A 25,738-nucleotide genomic window follows, 5' to 3' on the forward strand; every position below is an offset into this window, starting at 1 on the left:
GGACCATATTGACATATTCTGAAAAGAGTCAACTCTTGTTCAGGAGTAATAGACAAAAGGGGAATATGGAAATGTTCCCACAGGTGGAAGTTATTCATTAAATGTGTGTAAGATTAGGAAACTTAATGCAAGAAGAATGTTCAAAGGCAATGAACTTTGAATATCAGACTTTGTTTCCATGGAGTTGATCTCCATTGGTATACTCTTTAATGTCTGTTGACAAGTCTTTGTGACTTTGTGCATAATCATTACTAGACGACCAATGCATATAAGTTTAGAATCTAATAGATTTAGGTAAATGGTAGGAATTTGGAATTCTTGCATTTACGGTAAGGATTTGGGATTGTGAAATGAGTATCATTCGAATTATGTTCAATCGATCTATTTCACAGAGTAAAGATCATAGACAAAATTAGTGTGCATACTTGGTGTATGGAATAACTAATGCTTGGAAAAACATAGTGTGGATACTTGGTGTATGGCATGACTAGTGTTTAGAAAAAAAACCATAGTGTACATGCTTGGAGCATGGGACAACTATTGTTTTAATTCAAGTATAAAGTTGATAGTTTGAAACAGTATGCAATCAATAATGTGTAATCAATATGGTGATAAATAAAAGATGTTTTATTTATATTCATAAGTTCTGAGACCATATTTGATTCGATCATTCTTGTGTTTCACTTTGCATGTTTTGACTTCCAGAATAACTAGGTCATTCTTCCCGAATGACTCAGTTATTCAAACCATCCACAATCTATCATATGTTGGAAGTAGATATGAATCAACATTGTCATGAAGCTGGATTGTAGATGTCCAAGGTATGGGACATAGCACGAGTTGCTACAACATTCATGAGTGCTCATAAGTTCTGAGTATTGGATTCAACCCACGCTCACTGGTATCACTTCATGGAATTTATCTCGAGTGATCATGAGACGGTAATATCATATAAGTCTTCAAACCTAGAGATATGACTTGTTGCCTATGAGTTGGTTATGCATTGATTGTACGTAAATGCATTGGTAACTCGATTTTATAAAACGTGCCTTTATGTATGATTCAACAAGTAGTAGAACAAGCATACGAGTCGAAGTTTATCTGTTCCTTCTTGGATTAGAAGCGATATTTGGGCCCCTAGATGATTTTGTGTTGACCCATGTATCGGACCCGGTCAGAACTAAGCTGATGTGTTCAATTAAGTTCTATGTCAAACAAATCGGAAATCGAGAAACAAACTGCCGGACAATAAGTAAGACATTGTTCCATGTATTTGTCCGGCTAATATCTAGAACAGAGGATTATATGATCAGTTATCTTAAATGGTGTATCATCATCATCTCAGTTCCGCGAAACCTTGAAAGAGCTACGATTGTTGATCGATTCCTGGAGTCATTCTTGTAGTTATGGTTATTATACTTATCCAAGTGGGATACTATTTGATTAGGTGTCTAAGTTCATAACTATTTCTGGAAGGTACTTGACCTGATTAGCATGGTCCATTTGGGTTGCATGGCATCATGCATTTGGATAGTATTGGAATTAATTTGGAATTAATTAGTATTGATCAAGAAATAATTTGGAATTAATTAAGTGATCAAAAGAAGACTAATTAAATATATGGGTTAATTGTGTAAATCACCCATACTTGTATAGTGGGCTAATGCTCTATGGATTATCAAGTTGGGATAAAACCCATAGGATGCCCCATGGTGTTTTTGAACCCATGGATCATGGAAATGAAGAGCCATGTCAAGTTACGGTTTACATGGTGTAACCCTACTTATGACACACTATAAAAGGAATATGTGAGCAAACAAAATTGGACTAGGGAGAATAAGAGGGCGTAGTTGATTTTAGAAGTGTTCTATTTCTCTCAAGGTTATTGCAAGTGTATTTGGTGCTGTGTGAGACATTTGAGGCATCACACTTGAGGTGCTAGGCTCACAAGGTTCTCAACGAATCCAAGAAACTAAAGGTATGTATTTCTTACTAACTTTTATGCTTAAAAGTTCCCCATGTATGCTAGATAGGTTATGAACCTTGGAAAAAAAAATTTGCATGTATCATAGAAAAACATAGGTCCAAGGTTTCTAAGGAACATGTACACTATAGGAGTGTTAGAATGCTCAATTATGTACCTGTGCAAGTAATACCACGCTCTTTTCTAGCCCATAATTGGGATAAGAAACAAGGAGCAAAGGACGCCGAGGGTAACCTAGAGAATTATTATCCCCTAAGATGTTTCCAAAGCCCTTTCGAAAATATCACCTACATGCCAAGTTGAGTTCGGAGATCAACTCAACTCATAGAGCCATTCTCGTAGCCAGACCACTAAGACCACTTAGCACGAACATAAACACCGAAGGTATCCGGTCGATGGAACGACCCAGTAATTATGAGGTTATCAAACCAAGACTTGAACCTTAGAAAACGCCTATCCAACTCATAAATAGGAAAGGCTAAGTTTCCATAGGACCACTGACTACTAAGAATCAAATGAAACCCTCCTCAATGATCGATATCCCCTATCACGAACCGAAGACACTCGACCTGCCCTCCGGAACAAGCAAAGATCGACCTCCCACTAGTTCAGGATCATGTAGTAAGAGAAACTCCCATGCCAACTTAAGAAGTATGAGGCCAATTATACCGCTTGAAACATTAACCTTAATAACAATAGTGTTCTCCCTAAGGTTTAGAGGCACTACTTTTGGGGCGTCAAATACGTGATCCTCATTAACCATGACCATCCATTCACTGTGCCATATAGGACGCAAAGGCATAATACCTCTGTGATTAGGTTGAGCTGACCAACACCCAACTAACCAGAGGAGCAAGGTCAAGGGCCAGTAGCAAAGGTCCACTAGATCACTAAGCAAGGACTAAAATTCTCCTAGGAACGAAGAGACTAGACAAAACCGAGACACTCACACTTTTTACTTGCTACTTGGGATGCTGCTTTAGAATGAATTTTGGGACGAAATTCCCTCTAACGGGGTGATGATGTCACAACTGGCAAAAATTAGGTTAAGATGTGAATTCCTAAACAATATAATCTCCTTGTATAAGCCCAAAAACTCGATCCAATAAGCCAAATCCAATCATCTTTGGGCCTTAGCCCAAAAATCCTCAACCCAAAAACCTTTATTGGACCAATATTTCCTTATTGGCCCCTATTGGGCCGATAATTCTCCCTTTTGATCTTGTCGGCCAAAAATTTATATGTTTTTTGGGCCTTTGAACCAAAAACCGTTTATTAAGCTCTAATGGGCCGAAAACCCTTATTGGTCCAAACCGAAAGTTGGGCTACTTTTCTTGGGCCACTCCTTGGGCCGATTGGTGACCCCATTTAAAAAAATGTGTCATTAGTTTAACACCTTCCACCTCCTTATTGCATGGAGGATATCCATTCACTTAATCCCCCATACTTCTAGGTTGAAGATTCCAAAACCATCATGTATTAACCAAACTAATCACCCCCTCTCTCTTCTATTCTTATACTCGGCCAAGAACAACATTACCACCTCCGTCACTTTGCAAATTCAAACTTATTTACAACCTCTTCACTCTCTCTCTCAAATTCAAAGGAAATCCCTTCATCTTTTCCCTTCAATTTTCGTGAGTGTGTGTGTATTCAAGAAGGTTCTTCAAACTTACATACTAGGTAAGATACTTCACACTTAAGTTGCCTAACTTCATATTTATGTTATGATCTTTCCTCAAAACAACACAATTCTCATGTTTATGTTCCTAGAATCCTCTTGTTTTCGAAGATCTTTTTAAAGGAACACTCTTGGTCAAAAACACATCCATTCTCTTCCACCTCTTCATCAAAATCGATCCATCATCCAAGGTGAGCTTCATACCCCCCATATCTTTCGTATTTTTCATGTTTTTAGGGGAGGATACAAGTCAACTCTCGTTTAACCTTTGGATATTTTCATGTACTATTGTGTTATTTGTTTAACTTTTAGATCTTTACTTGAACATGAAGTTTATCACTTAGATCTTAATAAAAACCATGAGAAAAGTATGTTTTGTCTTATATATTACATGTAAACTCGTAGATCTGAGATTATACACTCTAAATAGCAAAAACAAGTGTTGTGTTTAAACATCTATAACCTAAACCCAAAAATCAGCTTTTAACAGAAACGCCATGGTCTAATTTCGTACTGTTTTGACCACCTTGATGGTAATATTCTTCAAAAGTGTTTTATATGCAAACCATTCAGGTTTATACCTCTAAAATGATTACTCGCACGCGTTCAAACGATTTTTCTACAATTCTTTGCGATTTTTACAAAACTGCCTATCATTTCCGGAATTATTTCGGACCAGTCTGTGAAGATGAACATTTTCACACTGGTTTGAGGCCTTTAAAAATTATAATAAAAATTTGTAATAAAGTAGACTCATTTTCCAAACTCTCAGAGTTTACAGGTCCTAATTTCGACTTACGACGGTTTTTCTATAATTTTTCTAAAAACAAGGACAGAAATGTCAAAAACAAGAAATTGCTTTTATCATGCTAAAAGCTCTTATACATGTGTTAGATGCAAGTTTATATAACTTATATATACTTTTAAAACATCTAGATATGTTAACTTATATATATTCTTTCATTTATTGAGCTTGGAAAATTAATATACATGTTTAGTGGGCCTTAGTGTTCTTTTACATGTTTAGTGGGTCTTAGTGTCCTTTTGCATGTTTAGTGGGCCTTAGTGTCCTTTTACATGTTTAGTGGGCCTTAGTATCCTTTTAAATGTTTGGTGAGCCTTAGTTGTCCTTTTACATGTATATTGGTCCCGGGATATACATTCATATTCCTTTTGAGCCTGGAAATAATATACATGTTTAGTGGGCTTTAGTGGTCCACTTACATGTTTATTGGACCTAGATTATACCTTATATGTTTTCTTCTTTTTCTGCGTAAATTCGATTAAGGATCTAATGAGACGTGTCGGTTGACACCTATTGAGTGTACGATCGTAGCCTGTAGTTATAACCAGAGTCTCCTGGAGGGAGAGCGGGAGTTTATGTATAGATTTATACGAGGGTGACACCCGACACCTGATGTGACAACCCAAAATTTTCTATTATGTACAACCATCCACTTCAATTGAAGTCAAAACTATTTCTGCTAACTTTCAAGCTTTTTGGAATAAGTTTGAGTGGTTTAAAGTTACTACTTCAAGAGATAACTGGAGAGAGGATGCTCTAGTGTTTATTGTACATCAATTAGGTTCCAAAAACCCCAAGAGTTTGGAGTTTACGGCCCAAATGGTATTAGGTCCGTAAACCCTAATGACTATATAAGTAAGACTTAGTTATTTTTATCACTTTTTCACAATTTCAAGATCCAAACTCAAATCCTCTCAAGTAGCATCCGAATTTTCCTTCTTGATCTTCAACTTGTAAGTGTTTCTATCCCTAATTAGTTGATATCTACCTTAATCTATTGATCTAACACACTTTCATCCGTGATATCATTCCAAAAGTGTAGATCTTCAAGTTCACCAAGAACACCAAGCACACACACTAGTGTTCTTGGACTTTTAGCACCTTTTCAAGCTTCTAAATAGTAAGTACTTCTATCCTAGAGTATTATAAGACTTGTTACACTTCTAAACATCAAGAAATCACCCAAGAAAGCTAAGATCAAAGGTGTTTACGGTCTAAGATGTTCTTGGACCGTAAACCCTAAAAATGGTGCCAAAGTGTGCCCTATATCCTTACAAGCCTTGGAAACTAACCTAGAACCTTCCCTTGATGAGTATAGCACATGAAAACACCAACCCCCCCCCCCCCATTAATATGGGTTTACAAAACTCTGTTTTAAGGTACAAGCATAACTTAGTAGATAAACGAGTCTTTTCAATAACAGTCCAAGTAGAACATTAGTAAACTTTAATAGGTATAGTTTAGGAGAATGCTATTCATTACTTCTAGTACAATGAAGCACACAAGGAGTCAGTTCATACAAGAGTCAAACAAACAGTGAAGAGAATCAGACAATACCATACAGAACATAACAAACAAGTTAAGTTGCTATAGCATGAGAACACACACACAGGATCTAATTATACCAATGAATCACTAACTCATTGTTGTAAACAAAAGGTGATAGTTATATTGGGTATACGTACGTGATCATAGTAATGTGGATGTTCGCGGCTTGCAATCATTGCAGGGGTCGTGTTTAGTTCCCATAATCTCTTGACAGGGAGCGTTTAGCATGGGATCTAGCCATCACATTATGCCTTAACCCTCAATTAAGGAAAATTAGTACGAAGTAGTCACTTATTACAAATACTACAGTACTTACGACAATTACAAAAGGATATAAAACTCTAGATAATATATTATTAATACCTTTACAATGTGGCATATTCACATGATCGATGAAGTAGATTAGAATAATAATAATAGTCGTACAGTCGGGTCTTGGTAGAAGGCTACTTTCAAAACAGTCGAGTCTAGCACATATCAGAAGATGCCTTGGTAGAAGGCTACGATTAAAATTTAGGACCATAATGCTACTCTTATGATTCCTTAATGTATACATCACAGGATACATATATACCAATTGGTTCCGACAGCTAATAGGATGTGTGCTCTCCGCTTCATTTCCTGTTCCTCGTTGGGTTGTGGGCTTGGAACAGATTCACCCAATCTATTATCTACCCGATTCTATATACATGTATGCTTAGTATACATTAAGACATCATAAGGGTACCAAGTATGGGTCAGGTTATAGGATACGGAGTCAAAGCACAGTTTTTCTAGTACAAAACATGCCTTCCAAAGTCAGTACTTTTGGCATACAAAACTAGAAACTTCCCAGTAAAGGGTTTAATCCATTTTATTAAACCGGTACAAATTACAAAGACTTTAGGTGAGTAGCTCTATAATACCTTAGTTTATACACCATGTTTATATATAAAACTAATATCCAATATGTAGTTAAATGTGTGTTTTCTGCCTTACTTCCTGTTCCTCGTTGGGTCGTGGGATTAGAGCAGAATTACTCAATTAACTTTCTATCTGATATCAGGTTATATATAGCAGTATAAACTAAGCTATTATAAAAGTAGTCACTATGGTCACTATTTTACTATAAGAAATATAGGTTTTCTTAAAGAATTTTTTATTAAATATAAGGGAACCATTACAATTAACTCCATGAGTAACAAGTGAATACACCACGGTTATATATGACAATGATCTAACAACCACTGGGATGTGTGCTATCCGCCCTACTTTCTGTTCCTTATTGGGTTGTGAGCTTAGGGCAGATGCGCACAATCGATTGGTTGTTTACTCTGAGCCTTATATAACTTGTACCCAATTAGTACCCATAGAAAGGCTTGTAGTGTCATTTTACTTAACTTTCATTCAAGTAGGAAATATAGGATTTTGTAGAGGAACATGCGAACTTTTCAAAAATGAACTTATAGCTTACACCACTTTTACATAGTCATTTTCAACAACATTTTACAACTTACTCACATCATTAAAATCTTATGAACTCACCAGCTTAATTGATGATCAACTCTTTCAAATAACTTGTATCCTCAGGAGACTATTAGACAGGTGCTCTTACTGGGGATTCAGAAGATGAAGCATTATAGCTTCAAATCTTGTTTTGTTATTTGTGTATGAATTCTATCTTTTGTAAACACACACATTGTAAACACTTTCTTTTGAAATGAAATGGTTTCTCATTACTTGTTTACCATATACATATCTTGTGATACTAAACATGACGTCCTCCACCCCTGAACGTTTCCGCCGTTCCGGTTTTGGGGTGTGACACCTGAGTTGTTCACTACAGTTAGACTAGGCCAGTCTAGGGTGACAAAAACCTTACCTTATTCCGTCGACATCCGAAAAACACCATGATAGGAGAAATTGTCATTATCTAGTATGGTTATAATGGCTCACTTAGAGGAATTAACGTTATAAAATATATGGGAAACCATTCTCTTTTCTTTTTGGATAAAACGGTAACCTATGCGCGCTGGTACTCAACCTCGGGGGTTGAGATTCCAGCATTCTATTACGCAGACAACATCGGGTTGTCTGAGATCATTCTCTTTCTATTTTCGCAAACATTAACACACATGCATTAATATAAGATCGGACACAAATATTTCAAACAATTTCTTTTTAGAAAATATCTGATTTTCTGGGAATATTCACTTCACTTTTACAAGCAAAAGATAACCTAGGACAGACATGTAAATATTCACAGTTTTAGAACGAGACTTACAAATTAGTTTTATGCAAATATCGGATTTCTGAAAGCACTATGAGAACTACTCTAAACTAGTACAAAACCATTTTTATACAAAAATGCTTATGAACTCACCAACTTTTTAGTTGACGTTTTTCAAAATGACTTGTATTCTCAGGGATCCAGTAATAGGTAATAAGCTTGGCTATGAGATCAAGTGGTACGACTTCAAGAAATTTTACCTTTTTACTTTTATGTAACTGATGAAAAAGTTCAATATTTAAACTATGTAAGTGTGTATTTCCAATGTATGATGTTTGGCTGCTATGTTTCATTAATATTCTATTGTTATGATACTGTGCATGAAGTCATCCACCCCCGGACGTTTATGTCGTCCCAGTTCGGGGGTGTGACAATGTCATCTGATCAGTGTCTCATCAGTGTAAAACCATCAGCGCATGTACACACTGATCAGTCTTCAATAGATGGTGTCTTTATGCCTTTGGTGCTGATAGAGTCTTCATGGTCTTCCAATCATCAGGGGATGTTCTTCAGTCTTCGAGGTATGAACTTTCATCAACATATCTTCAGATTAACTAACTAAACTAGCTATGAAAAATTAGCTTGTCTAAGTTATACTATTTACACTTACTTAGACAAGACGGATTGTCTACAGTAAGCATATAAACTATAATTATTAAGTATATATTTTTCATCATCAAATCTATACAAATGAGTGACCCAACACAAACAATTTATCACCAACCCGAGACAAATCATTAGTTAATTACTCAAATCCATAAAAATTTGACCAAAAATCAAACTTGTCAAAAAGTAAACGGTCAACAATCAACATGTCGCGACCAGCCCTTAGTCGTATTGCTACTACTAGGCGAAAAATAGTTGCAGCACCAGTCCTATATTCTCAGCGAGATCCATCCTTGGTCGTGTCGTGCTTTTCAGTATCATGCACTTATTCCATTAAGTACTTAATCTTTTCCAACAAAAGCTTACCTAGTGTTTCATATATGGAAGTATGAGCCTTGGTCTTAAAGAATTAAGTTCTTAATGGAAAGGTGAATTATGCCTCGAAAACACGACGCAACTAAGGAAAGGTCCTGACGCAAGTTTTGGAACTAGGTACTGACTACCTTATCTCATAGTGATCGCAACACAGCCAGAAGTTGGGTCGTGGCGCATGACCGTTCACTTTTGATTTTGACCCGTTAACCATTAACTTTTTGACTAGTTTGATTTTTAGTCAAACTTTTCTAAAGTTGAATGATAGAGTGAGGTTTGGCCTCTGTCTAATTTAGGTGGTTTTAGTAGTTGATCTCTTTAAGGAGTCATGTGTGTGATATTGTTAGGGTACAAAGTTATTCATTCATGACTTTGTAAATGTTTGACTTTTGTAAAACCCACTTGCATGTGGTGCTTTAGCCTTTAGACCCATTTGTTAGTTAGAGTGAGAGAGAGAGAGAGAGACATGTAAACACCTCTATAAATAGTGGGTTCATACCACTTGTAGAGGTGTGCTTGATAGATGTAGAAGTGAGTGTGTAAGTGTGTGTTAATTATGTAGTCTAGATCTAGATCTTTTTTGTAACACCATATACATTCAATATATCTCTTAAACACCCAAATCACCATGTTCAATTGTGCAAGCTTTAATTCCGCATGTCAAACCATGTTCTTTGTCACTACAATTGGTATCAGAGCGGGTCTTCAAGATCAAGGTGATTATTGAAGAACGATTCTCAGTTTGGCAATTTTTGTCACAATTTTGAGAAATTTTGGTGAGTCTCTCTCTATGATCTCTCGTAATATTTGATTCATGCGTTGCGTTTTTGATTCATGATCGTTTGACTCGTTGGATCAAATTCTTCTTGAAAAACCCCATTGATGATCCAATAAATTTTTTTGATCAAATCCAATCAAAACAACAAAATCTAGATTCAAATACTATTCATGTCCAAAATTATTGAGCCAAATGAATTTCGTGTTCAAATTAATATTCAGTTATCATATTGAACCCAAAAGGTTAAATCCAATTACTGTTCATCGTTTATTCAAGGTTCAAGCCCAATTGATCCAAATTTCAATTGTTACTGTTCACAAGTGAGTTTAAAGCCCAATTTGCAATCCAATGATAATTGTTATCAGTAGATCTATCATTCGTATCTCATATTGATCGATATCAAACAATTGTTGATATGTGTGTACGCTTGCATTGCCGAGTTGTACGTTTGTTCCAAGTTTTTTTTCCCCGTTCTTCACTTGTTGTTCATTCATCGATTGTTCGTTAATCGATTCTTCTTGATTTTGAATTTCATTCCTTCATCTCTATTAATCATTTGTTATTCATTGGTAATCTGAGTTTAGATTTTGATTTCAGATGATACATATGCGATGAAATCAGTTTTTTTTCCCGTATCTAAACATTTTGAAATCGGAGATTGAGTTTTAGATCGTACAAGTTTTATTCAAGAACATTTGAATGAAATGAAGAACAAGTTGAAGATTCTTTATTTGATCTGAAAATTGGTGATAGAATCGTGAATTTGGTGTTTCTTGTCCTTTGATTTTGAAAAGTCAAACACAGCAGAAAGTCAAAGTCGAAATTTATGGGTTAATTCGATGAATTAGATGTCAAAATCAGTTAATACAAGTTGAACAGAGGTTATGAATGTTGAATTCTTACTCGATTTGGAATTTAATTTCGCAATTGGTTGGGTTCATGAACGTGATGTTGAACACTGTGAGTTGTTCATATTCGCATCTTGAACGTGATTTTGAAATTAATCATCTTGTGGTAAATGAAAAGCGAAGTCAATACAAGAGTCATCGATGTGAAGTTAAGATGGAATTGGTAATCGATTTTGATTATTGATTTTGTGTTCTTGAACAAAAAGTAAAAACCGGTGATTTTGGAAGTCGAACAGGAACGAACTGGGGAAGGATGATGAAACCAACTGAGAAAGCTTGAATCTGGATTTTGGAGTTACGAATTCGAAATTTTGGAGTCGATTACTGGGTTCATTCGTGTATACAGGGAAGAATATTGTCGAAGGGTATGTGGATTAAAATGCGAAGATCCAAATCAATTTCGCATATTTGTTTAGTTGGTTATATTGGCTGAAAGATGCGAAGGGTATCTGGATTAAAATGCGAAGGTGATTGTGTTATATGAATTGAAAAAGAAGAAGTCGAATTTACGAAACTGGCCCTTAAAGTTTTGTTTGTTTGACAAGAGATTTCGTACGAAAAAGCCTACTCTTCGCATGTTTGGAGAACAAAAGGGAAGAAGATTCGAAAACGGCCCCTGAACCTTTGAATATTTTACACTGCGCAAATTAACTCAAATTTTGCATGTTTGACACTTTTCACCCAAATTCGAAAAATGACTGTTTTTGCTGAAAATTGAAGATTATGCATTTCAGGCCCCTGCAGTTTGTGCGAATTTACACATTTTACCCAGTTTCGCAAATGGGAGTGTGTTTCGCATATTTGGCTGTTTTTGGCGCACCGGGTCACTGCAGAATTTTGAAATTGACAATTTCTACCCATTTTTGAGAATTTTTGTCAAAGGCAATCCGGGAACGACAATAAAAATTGATTATTTTTTGGTTTTTCTGGATTGAAGCACAAAGTTTATGCCACATGTTAAGGGGGAGTTTTAACATGAAAAATTCCGAATAGAGCACGTTCTTTTTCCTTGGAGTTTTATAATCAAATTTCAATTATAAAAAGGGGGAGAAGTTTTATATGGAAATTCGAACTTGAATTTTTCATATTACGCGGATTTGAAGACCGAAGTGATCTTGAAGGTTTGAAGATTACGAGATGATGCAATTGGAAGTTCGGAAGTGATATATTCGAAATGGGTTTGGTTTATTGAAGATTTTTGGGGTGTGTTTTTATGCGCAACTTTGGGTGATTATTTGGAGTTTGGAATACTCTTGATCATTCGTTGCTGCTCGGATTGTATGGTCTCACATCCTAGAGCCCAAATTGAAGAATCATGGAAGAATTGAAGATTAAAGTTCGTTTCGACATGTGTCACCTTTGAGGCTCGAACAGCGTAGTTGCTTGACTTTGGAAGATTTGAAGTGGGTCATTCATTCCTAACTTTGAGGGGGAGAATGTTAGGGTACAAAGTTATTCATTCATGACTTTGTAAATGTTTGACTTTTGTAAAACCCACTTGCATGTGGTGCTTTAGCCTTTAGACCCATTTGTTAGTTAGAGTGAGAGAGAGAGAGATAGAGAGAGAGAGAGACATGTAAACACCTCTATAAATAGTGGGTTCATACCACTTGTAGAGGTGTGCTTGAGAGATGTAGAAGTGAGTGTGTAAGTGTGTGTTAATTATGCAGTCTAGATCTAGATCTTTTTTGTAACACCATATACATTCAATATATCTCTTAAACACCCAAATCACCATGTTCAATTGTGCAAGCTTTAATTGCACATGTCAAACTATGTTCTTTGTCACTACAGATATTCAGTTCTTCTTTCAAGTGATTTTTTCAGTATACTATGCGTCACAGTATATATCATTTGTATGATAGGATGTAGATGTATTGTTAGTATGTGATTAAACAAGTAAATTAGAATAGTCTTTTGTATATTTCTTGTTTGATTTTATGATGCGTTTATGTGTCATGATTGAGGGGTCGATGGTGGAACGGTGCTGGGTTGTGAGCCTAGATACCCATTGTTGATGACGGAAGGACGTCGGGCCATGAGTCAACCGTTAATGACAAAACGACATTAGGCTATGAGTCAGGTGGAACGACATAAGGTCTCAAATCATTTGTTTGTATGCATTTTATGTGTATTTAAGTATGTGATATCTTTGGATACTCATTAAGTTTTGTGTTTATAGTCGTTGATTGAATGTTTTTCAAGTAGTTCTGTTGATCGAGGAAAGGGTTTGGCGTGACTGTTCACATTCATTAGTGATGGATTAATCTTGACTTTTATTGTTATTAATATTATTGAGACTTTGGGATACTTGATTTTATAATTGTTGAACAAATATGTTTTTTATCTATGTTTTATAAAGATGTTTTGAACGATTTATCTTATTTTGAAAATGAAAATTTTGGTTTGAAATTTGGGACGTTATAGCAAGTGCAATCATCGACCATTCATTTCAAAAAACGCACAAACATCAAACACAATGGTTAATATTACTGCACATTTATGGAATTTGGTATGCATATACATATATTATTATTTAGCACTTATATTAGTTCTATAAATAATATTTTTTGGCTTTCTAATTTTTAATTTTTATTTTTTTTTAACTTTTTCTGTTTTTATTTTTTTTTCGTTTAATTTTGATTTGAAATTTTGGACGTTATAGCAAAGTGCAATCCTCGACCATTCATTTCAAAAAACGCACAAACATCAAACACAATGGTTAATAGTAATGCACATTTATGGAATTTGGTATGCATATACATATATTATTATTTAGCACTTATATTAGTTTTTTAAATAATGTTTTTTGGCTTTCTAATTTTTATTTTTTTATTTTTTATTTTTTGAACTTTTTCTGTTTTTATTTTTTTTTCGTTTACTTTCGTTTTTTAATGTTTTATAATCAAATTTAGCTTATTTTCTTTTAATGCTTTTACTTTCCTTTTTTGTTTTTTTTTTTTTGAATGATAGGTCACCCTAAGGTTTAAAATTTTAAGATGGACACAATCATCCTTTTTATCCCTTCCAACACACATGTCATATATGTACCACATTAGTTTTTTTTTCTCGTATTTCCATCCATCTCAACCTATAACACTTTTAAATCCATTTGTTTCAACCCAAAGAGTGTGGTACAACTTAGCATGCATATAGTACAAATGAGATACAAAAGAATGTTGGAAGAGCAAGTTCATAAACCCATTCAACTCGCATTATGTATGGTACCATAAAAGAAAGAACGGTGTCCATGAATGATAACATATTCAAAAAAATAAATTTTTTTCACCTAGACCTTTTTTAATAACAAGTTTGGTTCATAACATTTTGGATATATAATTTTAGATTGAACATATTAACCAAATCAAGTTTTTGTCTCATAATATTTTTTTGAATTATACAATTTTAAAATCATAAAAGATACGAGTATAAATATTAACTAATCTTGAATCATAATATTTATCATAATAAATTAAGGATCATAAGCATATTGAATCATAATTTTTTATCATAAATATTTTGAATTATCTTATTTTGGATAATAACATTTTCAATTTTTTTAAACATACAATCTTATAAAAAAAATGTGGTATCTAAACTATCTTATTTTTGAAAAAAAATTATTTTTTTATATGAGTAAACTAGTAAGATTTAAAAAAAAATAAATAAATAAAACTTTTTATCTTTATTTGAATTTGAAGAGTACTTTTTTTCAAATTTTTATAAATAATAATGATGTTAATTAGAATGTGATCTTTAAAATATTTATTTAAAAAAAATCTTTTTGTATCCCTTACATATTCTTGACATTTGGAGATAATTTTAGTTTTTCTTTGTATAAAGTTAAACATTTTTAAATTATTTTTCAAACATTCTATGCTTATTTTGTATATATTCAAAATTTAAAAACTTCAACTTTCCAGTTTTTTTCTACAAAAAGAAAATAATAATAATAGTTACTAAAAAAAGTGTGCATGAAAAACACAATCAGTTAACAGAAACTAACATATAGCATTGAAAGTGGGTTGGTTGGTAGTGGGGAGTCTAAAATGTAAAATAACATGGTTCACTATTTAATTGAAACCGATAGGGAAAAAAATACTAGTTGTGGATTTGGATCGGGTCGAATCGTATAAGCAAAAAAAATCAAATTACTTTTAAAGACATTCTTGATTTTGATTTCTGAAATAAACAATAATTCACAATCAACAATCAAATAACCAAATACATGAACAACAATCAAATAATCAATTCACACTGAAAATTTGAAACAATAAAAAATCTACTATAAACTCATTGAACAATAAAAAAAAATCACTAAGTATTACCAAACATTCAATAGATTTGATTTTGATGGTTATGGAATAAATTATAAATATTAACAAGAAAAAGAAAAGAAAAGAAATCCAATGAATTTAATTAAACCTACAATTAAATTATGAATAGTGGTCTTTGTCACGTAATATTGGAATTGGAAATAGAATTTTCAATAATCTAATCAATTTTCACAAAGTTAACAAATTGGATCGGCAATTATGAAAAATTGAATATCAAAGTTAACGTGCTGTGAAACGATTGATTTGTGACTTAATTTTTTTTAATTGTAACTTGTATTGGGCTATAAATATTGGATTATACATTAAAAGATATTGGGCTATTAAAATATAGATTATGACTTTAAACATCTAATTTACACACTTTTTTTGTTGCGAAAATATTAAAGTGTTCATTTGTATTTATTTTGTAGGTCACAATTTTTAGATATTGGGCTATTAAAGCGTTCAATGTAACACATAGACTCGCCAATGCTGGATGTGGGGTACAATAGCTTAAAATATTCGATTTTTTTTTTTTACTTTTTTACCCTTTAAACATTTAACATCTCTTATAAAATTTCAAAAACTCGCAACCAAAATATCATGTCATCGTCTCGTAATATGTTATATGATAAATTCAAGTCAATATGAGGAAAATTTATTCTTGCGGCTCTTACCGTTTTTGTAGATGTTATCCGATCCTAGTTCTAGTAACTTATACTTGGGTTGTGATTATTTCAGTTCCTTAATTGGTGGTAGTATTTTTCCAACAAAGATTTAGCAAGAAAATGAATTGTATTTACATGGTTGGTTGGTTGGTTGGTTGGTTAGTAATTGTGAAATCAGTAATTCCATGCAAACATCTTGTGAACCCTCCTCCTCCCTCCCTCTTTACTCCGTCTCATGTGATTGCCTTAATGTCTTTCCAACCAAAGTATCTATATCTCAACAGTCAACAACACCACCTCTACCTCTACTGTGATTGATGATTCATGTTTTTTAAACATGAAAGACCTGTCGTTCCTTGGCCTCCACAACTCCCTTGGTTTGAAGATGAACAAGGGGTTGAAGAACCTGTGCACGGGCGACACCTCCACCTCCACTCTGAAGCAGCAAAAGTCTCCTCCCATGGCGGCCGGAAACAGCCAGCAGCAGGCGACACTGGAGGAGATGATCATGCGGTTGGACTTGGAGGAGAAAATGGCAGCAAGAGCAAAGCTACAAGAAGAGGATGGGGATGGGCAGCAGCATAGGATGTCGTGTGTAAACAGCTCAGACATCTTACGGTGTGCCAGAAATGCACTGAATCAGTACCCGAGGTTTTCTCTTGATGGGAAGGACGCCATGTATCGATCTTCCTTTCGAAACCCAACATCAGTAGCAGTGGATCTGAGAAGCTGTTTGCCTGCAAAAGTTGCAGGGGAGAGGGTGATCTGGTGCACACCGGGTGCTGTGGGTAGGCTAATGGGACTCGATGCAATGCCAATTCCTGTAAGACTAAACCACAGAATCAACTCCAATCTCAGGAGAAGATGTTTCCATCACCGTCTTGCTTCTTCTTCCACTGCCGGATACTGTGTCATGAAGCCACTACGCGATCAACCAGGCTGGCCCATGCGTCGCTTTATCTAGGACTTTACTTTTTAGTGCTAAATCTAAATGTTGTTTTTTTTTTTTTCCTCTTTTTCAATCGTGTAAAAGATGTAGGTTCACAGTTGACTACACAAACAGTTGCAACATTTGCTCCAATCAATCAATCAATCGTCTTCCGTTTTGATCTATTATATTATTTATATATATCTCAAGAAAAAGCGATGTGGCAAAATACTACCAAACTTAAATCGGGGCTTTTATAATACTCCATAAATGAATTACATATAAGTCAAAAATATAGATATATCCACAGTTTGATCATGTATAGATTTGCAAAGGAAAGAAAGATGAAGTACCTATAGGCTATATATATATATATATATATATATATATATATATATATATATATATATATATATATATAAGTAATAACGCAGTGACTAGCTTAGCTGTTCCTTATGGAGATGGAGATGGGTGTCCGAGGAGGCGAAGGTGAAAGCATTCGTTGAGAAGATGCATGGAGGCTGAGGGGCTTGTTTGTAATTGTAACCAAAGGAGCAGAGAAGGCAGGTTTTAAGGGTGGTTTGACTTTGATAGAGGCTAAGTTTGCAGGAGGTCTGGGGAGCTCATGGAGTTCACTGATTTTAGGTGATGAAACAAAACTGTTACTATTAGTATTAGTATTACCACTGGATAGTTTTGTAGTTGAGGCCAATGGTGTGCGTGTGATAGGAATAGGACCACTCACAGTCGCAGATAAAGGAGCCTTGTTTCTACTACTACTACTACTTCCAGCCAAAGGACCAGAGAAAGCATATCTTTTGATTTTTTTGGCACTAACACTTGGATGATGCTCAATTTGACTTGCTGTTGGAGAGGGTAGTGGAGTGGGTTTGCTGAGTGCTGATTGTGTGTTTGATGGATGAATTGGTCCTGAGCTGCTGCTGGATACTAAAGGTGATGAATGCCACAAATTATTGTTATTATTATTTGTTTTTTGTGATGTTGGTGTTGGTGTTGGGAGAACATATGTATTCAGCTTTCGAGCAGATGACTGCCTCATCTGTCTTGGGTCCCGCTCCATATTACTGCTTGCAGCAGAAGCAGAAAGTGGTGCTGATTTGCATTTGCTGCCTGCATTCACCTCTACACCAAATGTAGATGAGTTCCATAGGGGTTTCCTCTGCTCCTCCATGTTTGCCTTTACTGCAACTTGTGGAAAGGTAATGTCTGCTGCGCTATCCAACTGTGTAATTGTAGAAAAAAAAAAAAAAAAAAAAACAAGTTTGGTGAGAGAGAGAAAAAAAAAACCAACCAACAACAGCCTAATTAGAGAGCATCAGATTCACCTCCATGGAGTTTTCTGAGCTAGAAGCTTCATTTTTCGGATCGCCCCTCTGGTACTCAAAGCTCAATTCACCATCTTGATGCATGTCTTCTTCGCTGTCATCTTCAGTGTCATCATCAGTAAGAAAAACAGAGTTTCTATCATCATCATCGTCGTCTTCTTCTTCTTCTTCAAGCCCACTGAACTGGTAATCGATATGCTGCTGTTGGGTTACTAACATAACATGCGGCTCGATCGCTTCAAGAGATCTGAGAGACTTCCTGAAAAAACACATCTGAGCAGCATGGTGACGAGCAGCCTGTGTTAGAAGACTACGGGACTGACCCTTTTTCAAAGACTTCATGCGGAAAACAAATAAAGTGGCGTCCTCATCAAATTCTTCTTGAGCTGCTCGCAGCTGATGGGAAGACACGTATTCTCCTCCTGATTTTCTCTTGTCTTTGTGTCGTAATTTCATCTCATCATACGTCATCCTGGTACAATAGCAATAATAGCTTACTATACATTCTTTTTCTTTTGACAAAAACAAACTTGAATAAATAAGTTTCAGAATCAGACCTCTTCTCGTCGCATTGCCTTTTCATGTCCTGAAACCAAAATCATCAGCATTCATCACAGTAAGCTCTAGCTATCTACCCTTTTCATGTCATAAAAAAATCAACTACAACTACAAACCTCAACAACACGCAATTCACTGAGAAGGGACTCTGAAGGGGCTGTGATTGTGCGAGAAATATGTGCACGCTGAAAAAGGAACATCTTGCAACCGTCACTAAATGTGTGGTGTGGTGCTTACTAGTATATAACTTGAAAAAATTAAAATGAAATAGCAACTCACATAATTATCCACCAGCTTCTGGATTTCAAACTGCACCTTTCCCAGCATTAGCAAGACTCTACCTGCAAAATCATTGGGTTTAGGGTTTTAGAATGAAATGAAACTCATAAGCTTCAAACTCACCGCTGTCTTCATCATCGTTTAACGAGGTTTTCTCGAGAAGACAATCTCCCATTTCCCGCAATGACTCCGAGAACTCTGAAACAGATTATCAGCATCATGTATCAATCCACGCATAATTTTTATTTGTTCAGAAAAGGTGTCAGTCAAATACCGTAAGCACTGTTCGCTGTGGCTGCTGCTGCAGAAAGTAAACTGTCATAGCAATCTTTCATGTCATGCATGTCCTGCAAAACACAAAAATAGTAAAGAAATCATAATAATCTACAATCGCAATTATACGTTTGCTTCGCGAATTTACGATAGGAGATTTTGATTCCAAAATTTTAGCTTTGAGCATAGACTAAGATAATCGATGAAGCCGTTGACTGAAAGTCAATATCAAGTCTGAATAAGATCTAATTTAATTACAAAAAGCCTAGCATAAATTTTTGATCGACGAGCACTAAAAACTCGCCCCTTTGGAAAATCAATTGATAAAAACCTAAAAACGAATAGTGAGGGGAAAACGGAAATTACCCTCAAAATCAAATTTTGTTGGTTTGAAATTTCTATCGACGGAAAGGGAAAATAGAAATTAAACCTGGGAAGCCTGCGAAAGCTCATCCAATTGAGCGGGAGGTCGATGAGTATTATGCCTGTGTAGCCCTAACCCACGCAGTTTTTTAAAGGGAGTTTTCATTTGTTGTGTTGGGTGAATGAATGGAAAATTATGCAGAGATAATGGGGTATAGATTTTCTGCAAAGATTGGAATAAAATTATGGAGGGGGGCAAATGAAGAAGATGATGATCGTGAATTCAAAGGTCAAAAGTCAAAGGGAGAGATCAAATGCGATGTTTGTTCAACTGTCGATCGTCATCTTAACTTTCATGGTGAGGAGAAGTCGCCTGTGTTTGTCACGCTAACGCGCAATATTCACTATTCGTCACGTAATTTGGATATTTGGAAATTGTTTTTTTATGAATACATGGTTAACTAAAAAAATTAAAATGGGGATATTAACAAAAATGATAATTTCTTTGTTAGTATATCATAAAATAAATAAATAAATAAAACTAATTTTTTGCGTTTTTAGAAAGTGACGAACAAACCCGGAATGGGTTGTTTCGGATATGTGGTTTTATAAAAGGAAGTCTTATATATGGTACCGACCAGGGTTCTTTAAAAAAAAAGAAATTAAATATATTTTTATTTTTTCTTCCTAAATATTCTTTGTCTAATGAACTACTAACATGTGTAATATTTAATACTCATTTAACGAGATTAATGATATTTTAAAATATTAATATGACACATGTCAATATTTAAATGGATAGGGGATTAGTAGGATCAAAAGGTAGGAGGATGTTTAATTTCTCTTAAAAAAAACTAGTATTTATTATATGGGTTTATTTTTAAAAAATTAAATATAAAATTTTAACAATTTGAAATGTTTGAATTTATAAGAAAAATGAGAAATTTTTTGATTTTATTAAAATTAATAAGGCTTTAATATATTGAATACATTACATATATAAACTATTTGTAATAAATACCTTACATATATACTACCTTACATATTAAATGTAGAATTTTAATTTAATAAAATGAAAAATACAATAAAATGATAAGTGGAAAATAGAAAATTTAAAAATTTTAGAAAATGTCACGTGTCCAAATGAAGGAGAATATGACATGTAGCAAAAAAACATTCATTTATTAGAGATGATAAGGTGTGTCATGTCATCCGTTATATCCATCATTAACCACTATAGTGGTGGGTGTCACCTCATCATCACATCCAACCACTAAACCAATGAGATATCTATCACTATATACCTCTTATTTTTTAATTTTTAAATTTTATATATATATATATATATATATATATATATATATATATATATAATTGTAGAGAGGGGTAGAAAAAGTTAGAGAGAGATAGAGAGAGAAAGAATTTGATTGGAGGTGGTGATCTGTGGTATGGACAACAATTCACCACGACCACTAAGAACCACTTTGGTCCGGGATGGTGTGCACTAACCACGGTTATGGCCACTTAGACCACGACTCATTTCGTGGTATGTATACCAGACTGTCTTAGTTTTACCTGTTATGTTGTACATCCTACTCTAATAAAAGAGTACTATTATAACTACGTTTCAATTTATCACCTCCTATTTAAATTTTTTTCCCATCCAAAAATTTACAAAGTGATCTTCCTGATATGCCCACCTACTACTCCTTCAAGTCGATTAACGTCCTACACGGTATTTTTTTCAATCGATTCAATTTTAGAAATCAAAATGTTTTATCAATTAAATTATATCTTCAATCAATTAGCATGACTTAGGTATGGCAAAAAAAAAACCCGAACCCCGAAGATTTCGAGGCGGGGCGGGGCGAGTCACTCTTATCGGGTATCGGGTATCGGGTCATTATTGGGTTTTTAGTTCGGGTTCAAGTTCGGGGCAGGGAGTGGGGTATGCATACCCCGCCCCCTCCCCCCCCCCCCCCCCCACCCCAAACATATATATATATATATATATATATATATATATATATATATATATATATATATATATATATATATATATATATATATAATGACATTTCATCCCTCTAATCCATTTCAGCCACCAAAAGACTCTAACCCTAAATCCCATCACGTATTCCCAATTTCCCACTATCGCTTCTCTTCCAAGTTCCAGCCGACAACCGAGTTACGGACAACCGAGCTATGGTGAAGGCAACCCAAAAGGACCATGCACAATCGGGTCAAATACTTGCCTAATATAGTTGCAGCCTTAGACACTATTCCAACAGTCTCCCACTTGGATAAGTCTAGTAACTATATGCACAAGTACAATCCGATTCGCAATCAAAGCTCTCAAAGACGCTGTCAAACTCTGATCTAATCAATCTTGTCCTTTAGATAAGGGATCGTACAGTCCTCTGTTTAGATATCATGCTGACAATTCTATGGAATGATTAGTCAAGCATTTAGGTTTCTCGATCTCTGATTTATTTGACATAGAACTTAATCGAACACATCAATTCAGTTCTGACCGGGCCAGGCACATAAGTCAAATCAAATCATCGAGCGGCCGAGATATCGCTTTTACCTTCTTAGGATAAAAGTTACAGATAAACTTCGACTTATATGCATTTACTTATTCATCAATCAACTATACACAACAATGCGTTTTATAACACCGAGTTACTGATGCGTTTTCCCATTATCAATGTACAATCTATTAACAAATAGTAAACCATATATCTAGGTTTTAAGACTATGATATTATCGTCTTGCGATCACCCTTTTATATCATATTCCATAAAGTGATTCCAGCAAGCGCGGGTTTGTTCCAATGCTCAAAACCAGTTCATAAGCACTCATGAACGTTGCAGCAACCCTTTGCTATGTCTAATACCATTTAGACAATCTACACACCAATTCATGACAATCTTCATTCATATCTACTTCCAACATATGAACGATTGTGGACAATTTGGATAATTCGATTATTCTTAATAAACTCAATTATTCTGGAAGTCAAAACATGCAAAGTGAAACAATAGTTAAACAATTAACATAAGATAGTAACATTACTCATAAATAAAACTCCTTTATTTAATCATCAAAATGTTAATTACATTTATCTATTACACGTTTCTAATACTACTATCTAATCTATGCTAATATCATCCTTCAGCCCAATACTCCTAGCATGCTGCAAGTGCTTAACCCTACTCACTCCCTTCGTAAGCGGATCTACTGGGTTATCTTCTGATGATATCCTCTTCACTACGAGTTGTCCTTCTTCTACACGATTTCTAATAAAATGATATTTTATGTCGATATGTCGTGATCTACCATGATCTCTCGGTTCCTTGGTCAAGGCAACCGCTCCTTCATTATCATAGAAAATCTCCATGGGCTCCTTTATGGCAGGTACAACTCCAAGATCACCAATGAAGTTCTTCAGCCATATTGCCTCCTTCGACCCTTCGCTCGCTGCAATGTACTCTGATTCACATGTTGAATCAGCTACGGTTTCCTGTTTGGAACTTTTCCATGTCACTACTCCTCCATTCAAGGTAAAGACCCAGCCCGACTGCGAATGGTAGTTGTCCTTGTCGGTCTGAAAGCTGGCGTCACTATACCCTCGCACCTTCAAGTCATCACTCCCCCCGAGGACTAAAAACCATTCCTTTGTCCTCCGAAGGTACTTAAGGATATTCTTCACCGCAATCCAATGGGCTCTGCCAGGGTTCCCTTGATATCTACTAACCATGCTCAAAGCAAAGGCTACATCAGAGCGAGTACAAGTCATAGCGTACATGATTGAGCCAACTGCGGAAGCGTATGGTAGTCGGCTCATTTCTGCTATTTCAGCTTCGGTACTCGGACTTTGAGTCTTACTCAACTTGGCATTACTTTGTATCGGTAATTCTCCCTTCTTCGAGTTTTCCATACTAAAACGTTTTAGTACCTTCTTTAAGTAAGTGTTCTGACTAAGTCATATTAGTCTCTTACTTCTTTCTCTCACTATCCTTATTCCCAAAATGTAAGAAGCGTCTCTGAGGTCCTTCATAGCGAAGCACTTCCCGATCCAGGACTTAACTTCATCAGAGTCGGGATGTCGTTTCCTATGAGTAATATGTCATCAACATATAGAACGAGGAAGCTTACTATACTCCCACTGGCTTTGACATATACACACGATTCATCTTCGCTTCGTACAAATCCAAACTCTTTGACTTTCTCATCGAAGCAAAGATTCCATCTGCGAGACGCTTGCTTAAGTCCATAAATGGACTTCCCAAGCTTACACACTCTATTTGGATGCTTCGGATCCACAAACCCCTCTGGCTAAGCCATGTAAACATCCTCAGCCAACTTTCCATTAAGGAAAGCGGTCTTGACATCCATTTGCCAAATCTCATAATCATGAAATGCGGCAATCGCTAGCATCACTCTAATAGATTTTATCTTCGCAACTGGTGAGAAGTTCTCATCATAGTCAACTCCGGGAGTTTGAGTAAAGCCCTTCGCGACCAATCGCGCTTTATATGTGTGTACGTTTCCATCCACGTCGATCTTCTTCTTGAAGATCCATTTGCACCCAACAGTCTTACGTCCGGACACATTATCAACCAAATTCCAAACTTGGTTATCATACATGGATTGGATCTCGCTATCCATTGCCTCTTTCCATTTCACAGACTTCGGGCCTGCCATGGCTTCCTTATAGCTATTAGGTTCATCAAGGTTTATTAGTGTACCATCACTAATATACGTGTCCCCTTCGGTAGTAATATGAAAACCATAAAACTGGGGTTGAACTCTAACTCTTTCGGAACGTCTAAGAGGTAAGGACTCGTCAATGGGTTCAACCGGAGTTTCCTCCTCGGGTTGAGTGCCAGCGGTAAAGGTTCCTTCATCTATCGACTCTTGAATCTCTTCAAGCTCGATTTGCCTCCCACTGTCTCCTTGGCTTATGAGTTCTCGCTCTCGGAAAACCCCTCTCCTCGCAACAAAGACAACATTGTCCTTCGGTCTATAGAAGAGATATCCAAAGGATTTATGCGGGTAGCCGATGAAAATACATCGCTCACTACGAGGTTCGAGGTTGTCGTGAGTATCTCGTCTCACGAAAGCCTCGCAACCCCAAACCTTGATATGTGCTAACGAGGGAGCTTTCCCTGTCCACATCTCGTGAGGTGTTTTGGCAACCTTCTTAGTAGGGACTCGGTTAAGGATATGGGCGGCAGTCTCTAAGGCATACCCCCAAAAAGAGATTGATAGTGAAGCACGACTCATCATAGAGCGAACCATGTCCAACAAGGTTCGATTACGCCTTTCTGCCACACCATTTAACTGCGGTGTCCTAGGTGGCGTCAATTGTGAAACTATTCCACACTCCTTGAGATAGTCGTCGAATTCAAGACTTAGGTACTCTCCTCCTCGATTGGATCGAAGCATCTTGATTTTCCTGCCCAATTGATTCTCCACTTCATTCTTGAACTCTTTGAACTTTTCAAACGTTTCTGAATTTTGCTTGATTAAGTAGATATACCCATATCTACTATAGTCATCGGTAAAAGTCACATAGAAGCGGTTCCCATCCTTCGTGGTTGATCTAAACGGTCCACATACATCGGTATGTAGTAGGTCCAATAGACCCTCACCCCTTTCGCAAGTACTTGTGAAGGGTGACTTAGTCATCTTTCCAAGCAAACAAGACTCGCATGTGTCATCTTCCCTAAGTTCGAATGACTCCAACACTCCATCCTTTTGGAGTTGGGCTATGCGTTTCTTGTTGACATGTCCAAGACGACAATGCCACAAGGATGCTATATCCATACTATTGGAGGAATCTATGTTCAAAACATCATTTCCTAGGTTATCAACAATCATAACAGTTTCATAAATTCCATTACATGGTATTGCTTCAAAATAAAAGACACCATTTAGATAAGCTAAAATAGAACCATTCTCATTATTAAAACAAAATTTAAAACCTTGTCTAAACAAACCATGAAATGAAATGATGTTTCTAGCCATTTCTGGCGAATAGCAAAAAT

The 25,738-nt window shown here is 35.6% G+C and overlaps 2 protein-coding genes across 2 annotated transcripts; one reads left to right on the forward strand and one right to left on the reverse strand.

Moving 5' to 3' along the window:
* Positions 1-16,167: 16,167 nt before the first annotated feature.
* Positions 16,168-17,048, forward strand: LOC111889894 (uncharacterized). Its single transcript, XM_023886050.3, has one exon. The coding sequence runs from the start codon at positions 16,273-16,275 to the stop codon at positions 16,897-16,899; it is 627 nt and encodes a 208-aa protein (XP_023741818.1). The 5' UTR covers positions 16,168-16,272; the 3' UTR covers positions 16,900-17,048.
* LOC111889831 (uncharacterized protein At2g33490) lies at positions 16,869-20,099 on the reverse strand. The gene is made up of 8 exons (XM_023885985.3): positions 19,750-20,099; positions 19,321-19,393; positions 19,170-19,244; positions 19,047-19,108; positions 18,884-18,952; positions 18,767-18,795; positions 18,210-18,681; positions 16,869-18,106 (listed from the first exon to the last, which is right to left on the reverse strand). The coding sequence occupies exons 1-8, from the start codon at positions 19,846-19,848 to the stop codon at positions 17,306-17,308; spliced, it is 1,680 nt and encodes a 559-aa protein (XP_023741753.1). The 5' UTR covers positions 19,849-20,099; the 3' UTR covers positions 16,869-17,305.
* Between the last annotated feature and the right edge of the window lie 5,639 nt (positions 20,100-25,738).

The sequence above is a fragment of the Lactuca sativa genome, chromosome 4 (assembly GCF_002870075.4).
Source record: "Lactuca sativa cultivar Salinas chromosome 4, Lsat_Salinas_v11, whole genome shotgun sequence".
NCBI classification, from domain to species: Eukaryota; Viridiplantae; Streptophyta; class Magnoliopsida; order Asterales; family Asteraceae; genus Lactuca; species Lactuca sativa.

Excerpts from the sequence above, each read along its gene's own strand:
- LOC111889894 (XM_023886050.3), top strand. The coding sequence starts at position 16,273 with ATGAAAGACCTGTCGTTCCTTGGCCTCCACAACTCCCTTGGTTTGAAG.
- LOC111889831 (XM_023885985.3), bottom strand. The coding sequence starts at position 19,848 with ATGAAAACTCCCTTTAAAAAACTGCGTGGGTTAGGGCTACACAGGCAT. Across the intron at positions 18,953-19,046 it reads AGAAGCTGGTGGATAATTAT|CGTGCACATATTTCTCGCAC; the intron begins GTGAGTTGCTAT and ends TTCCTTTTTCAG. Across the intron at positions 18,107-18,209 it reads GCTCAGAAAACTCCATGGAG|TTGGATAGCGCAGCAGACAT; the intron begins GTGAATCTGATG and ends ACAATTACACAG.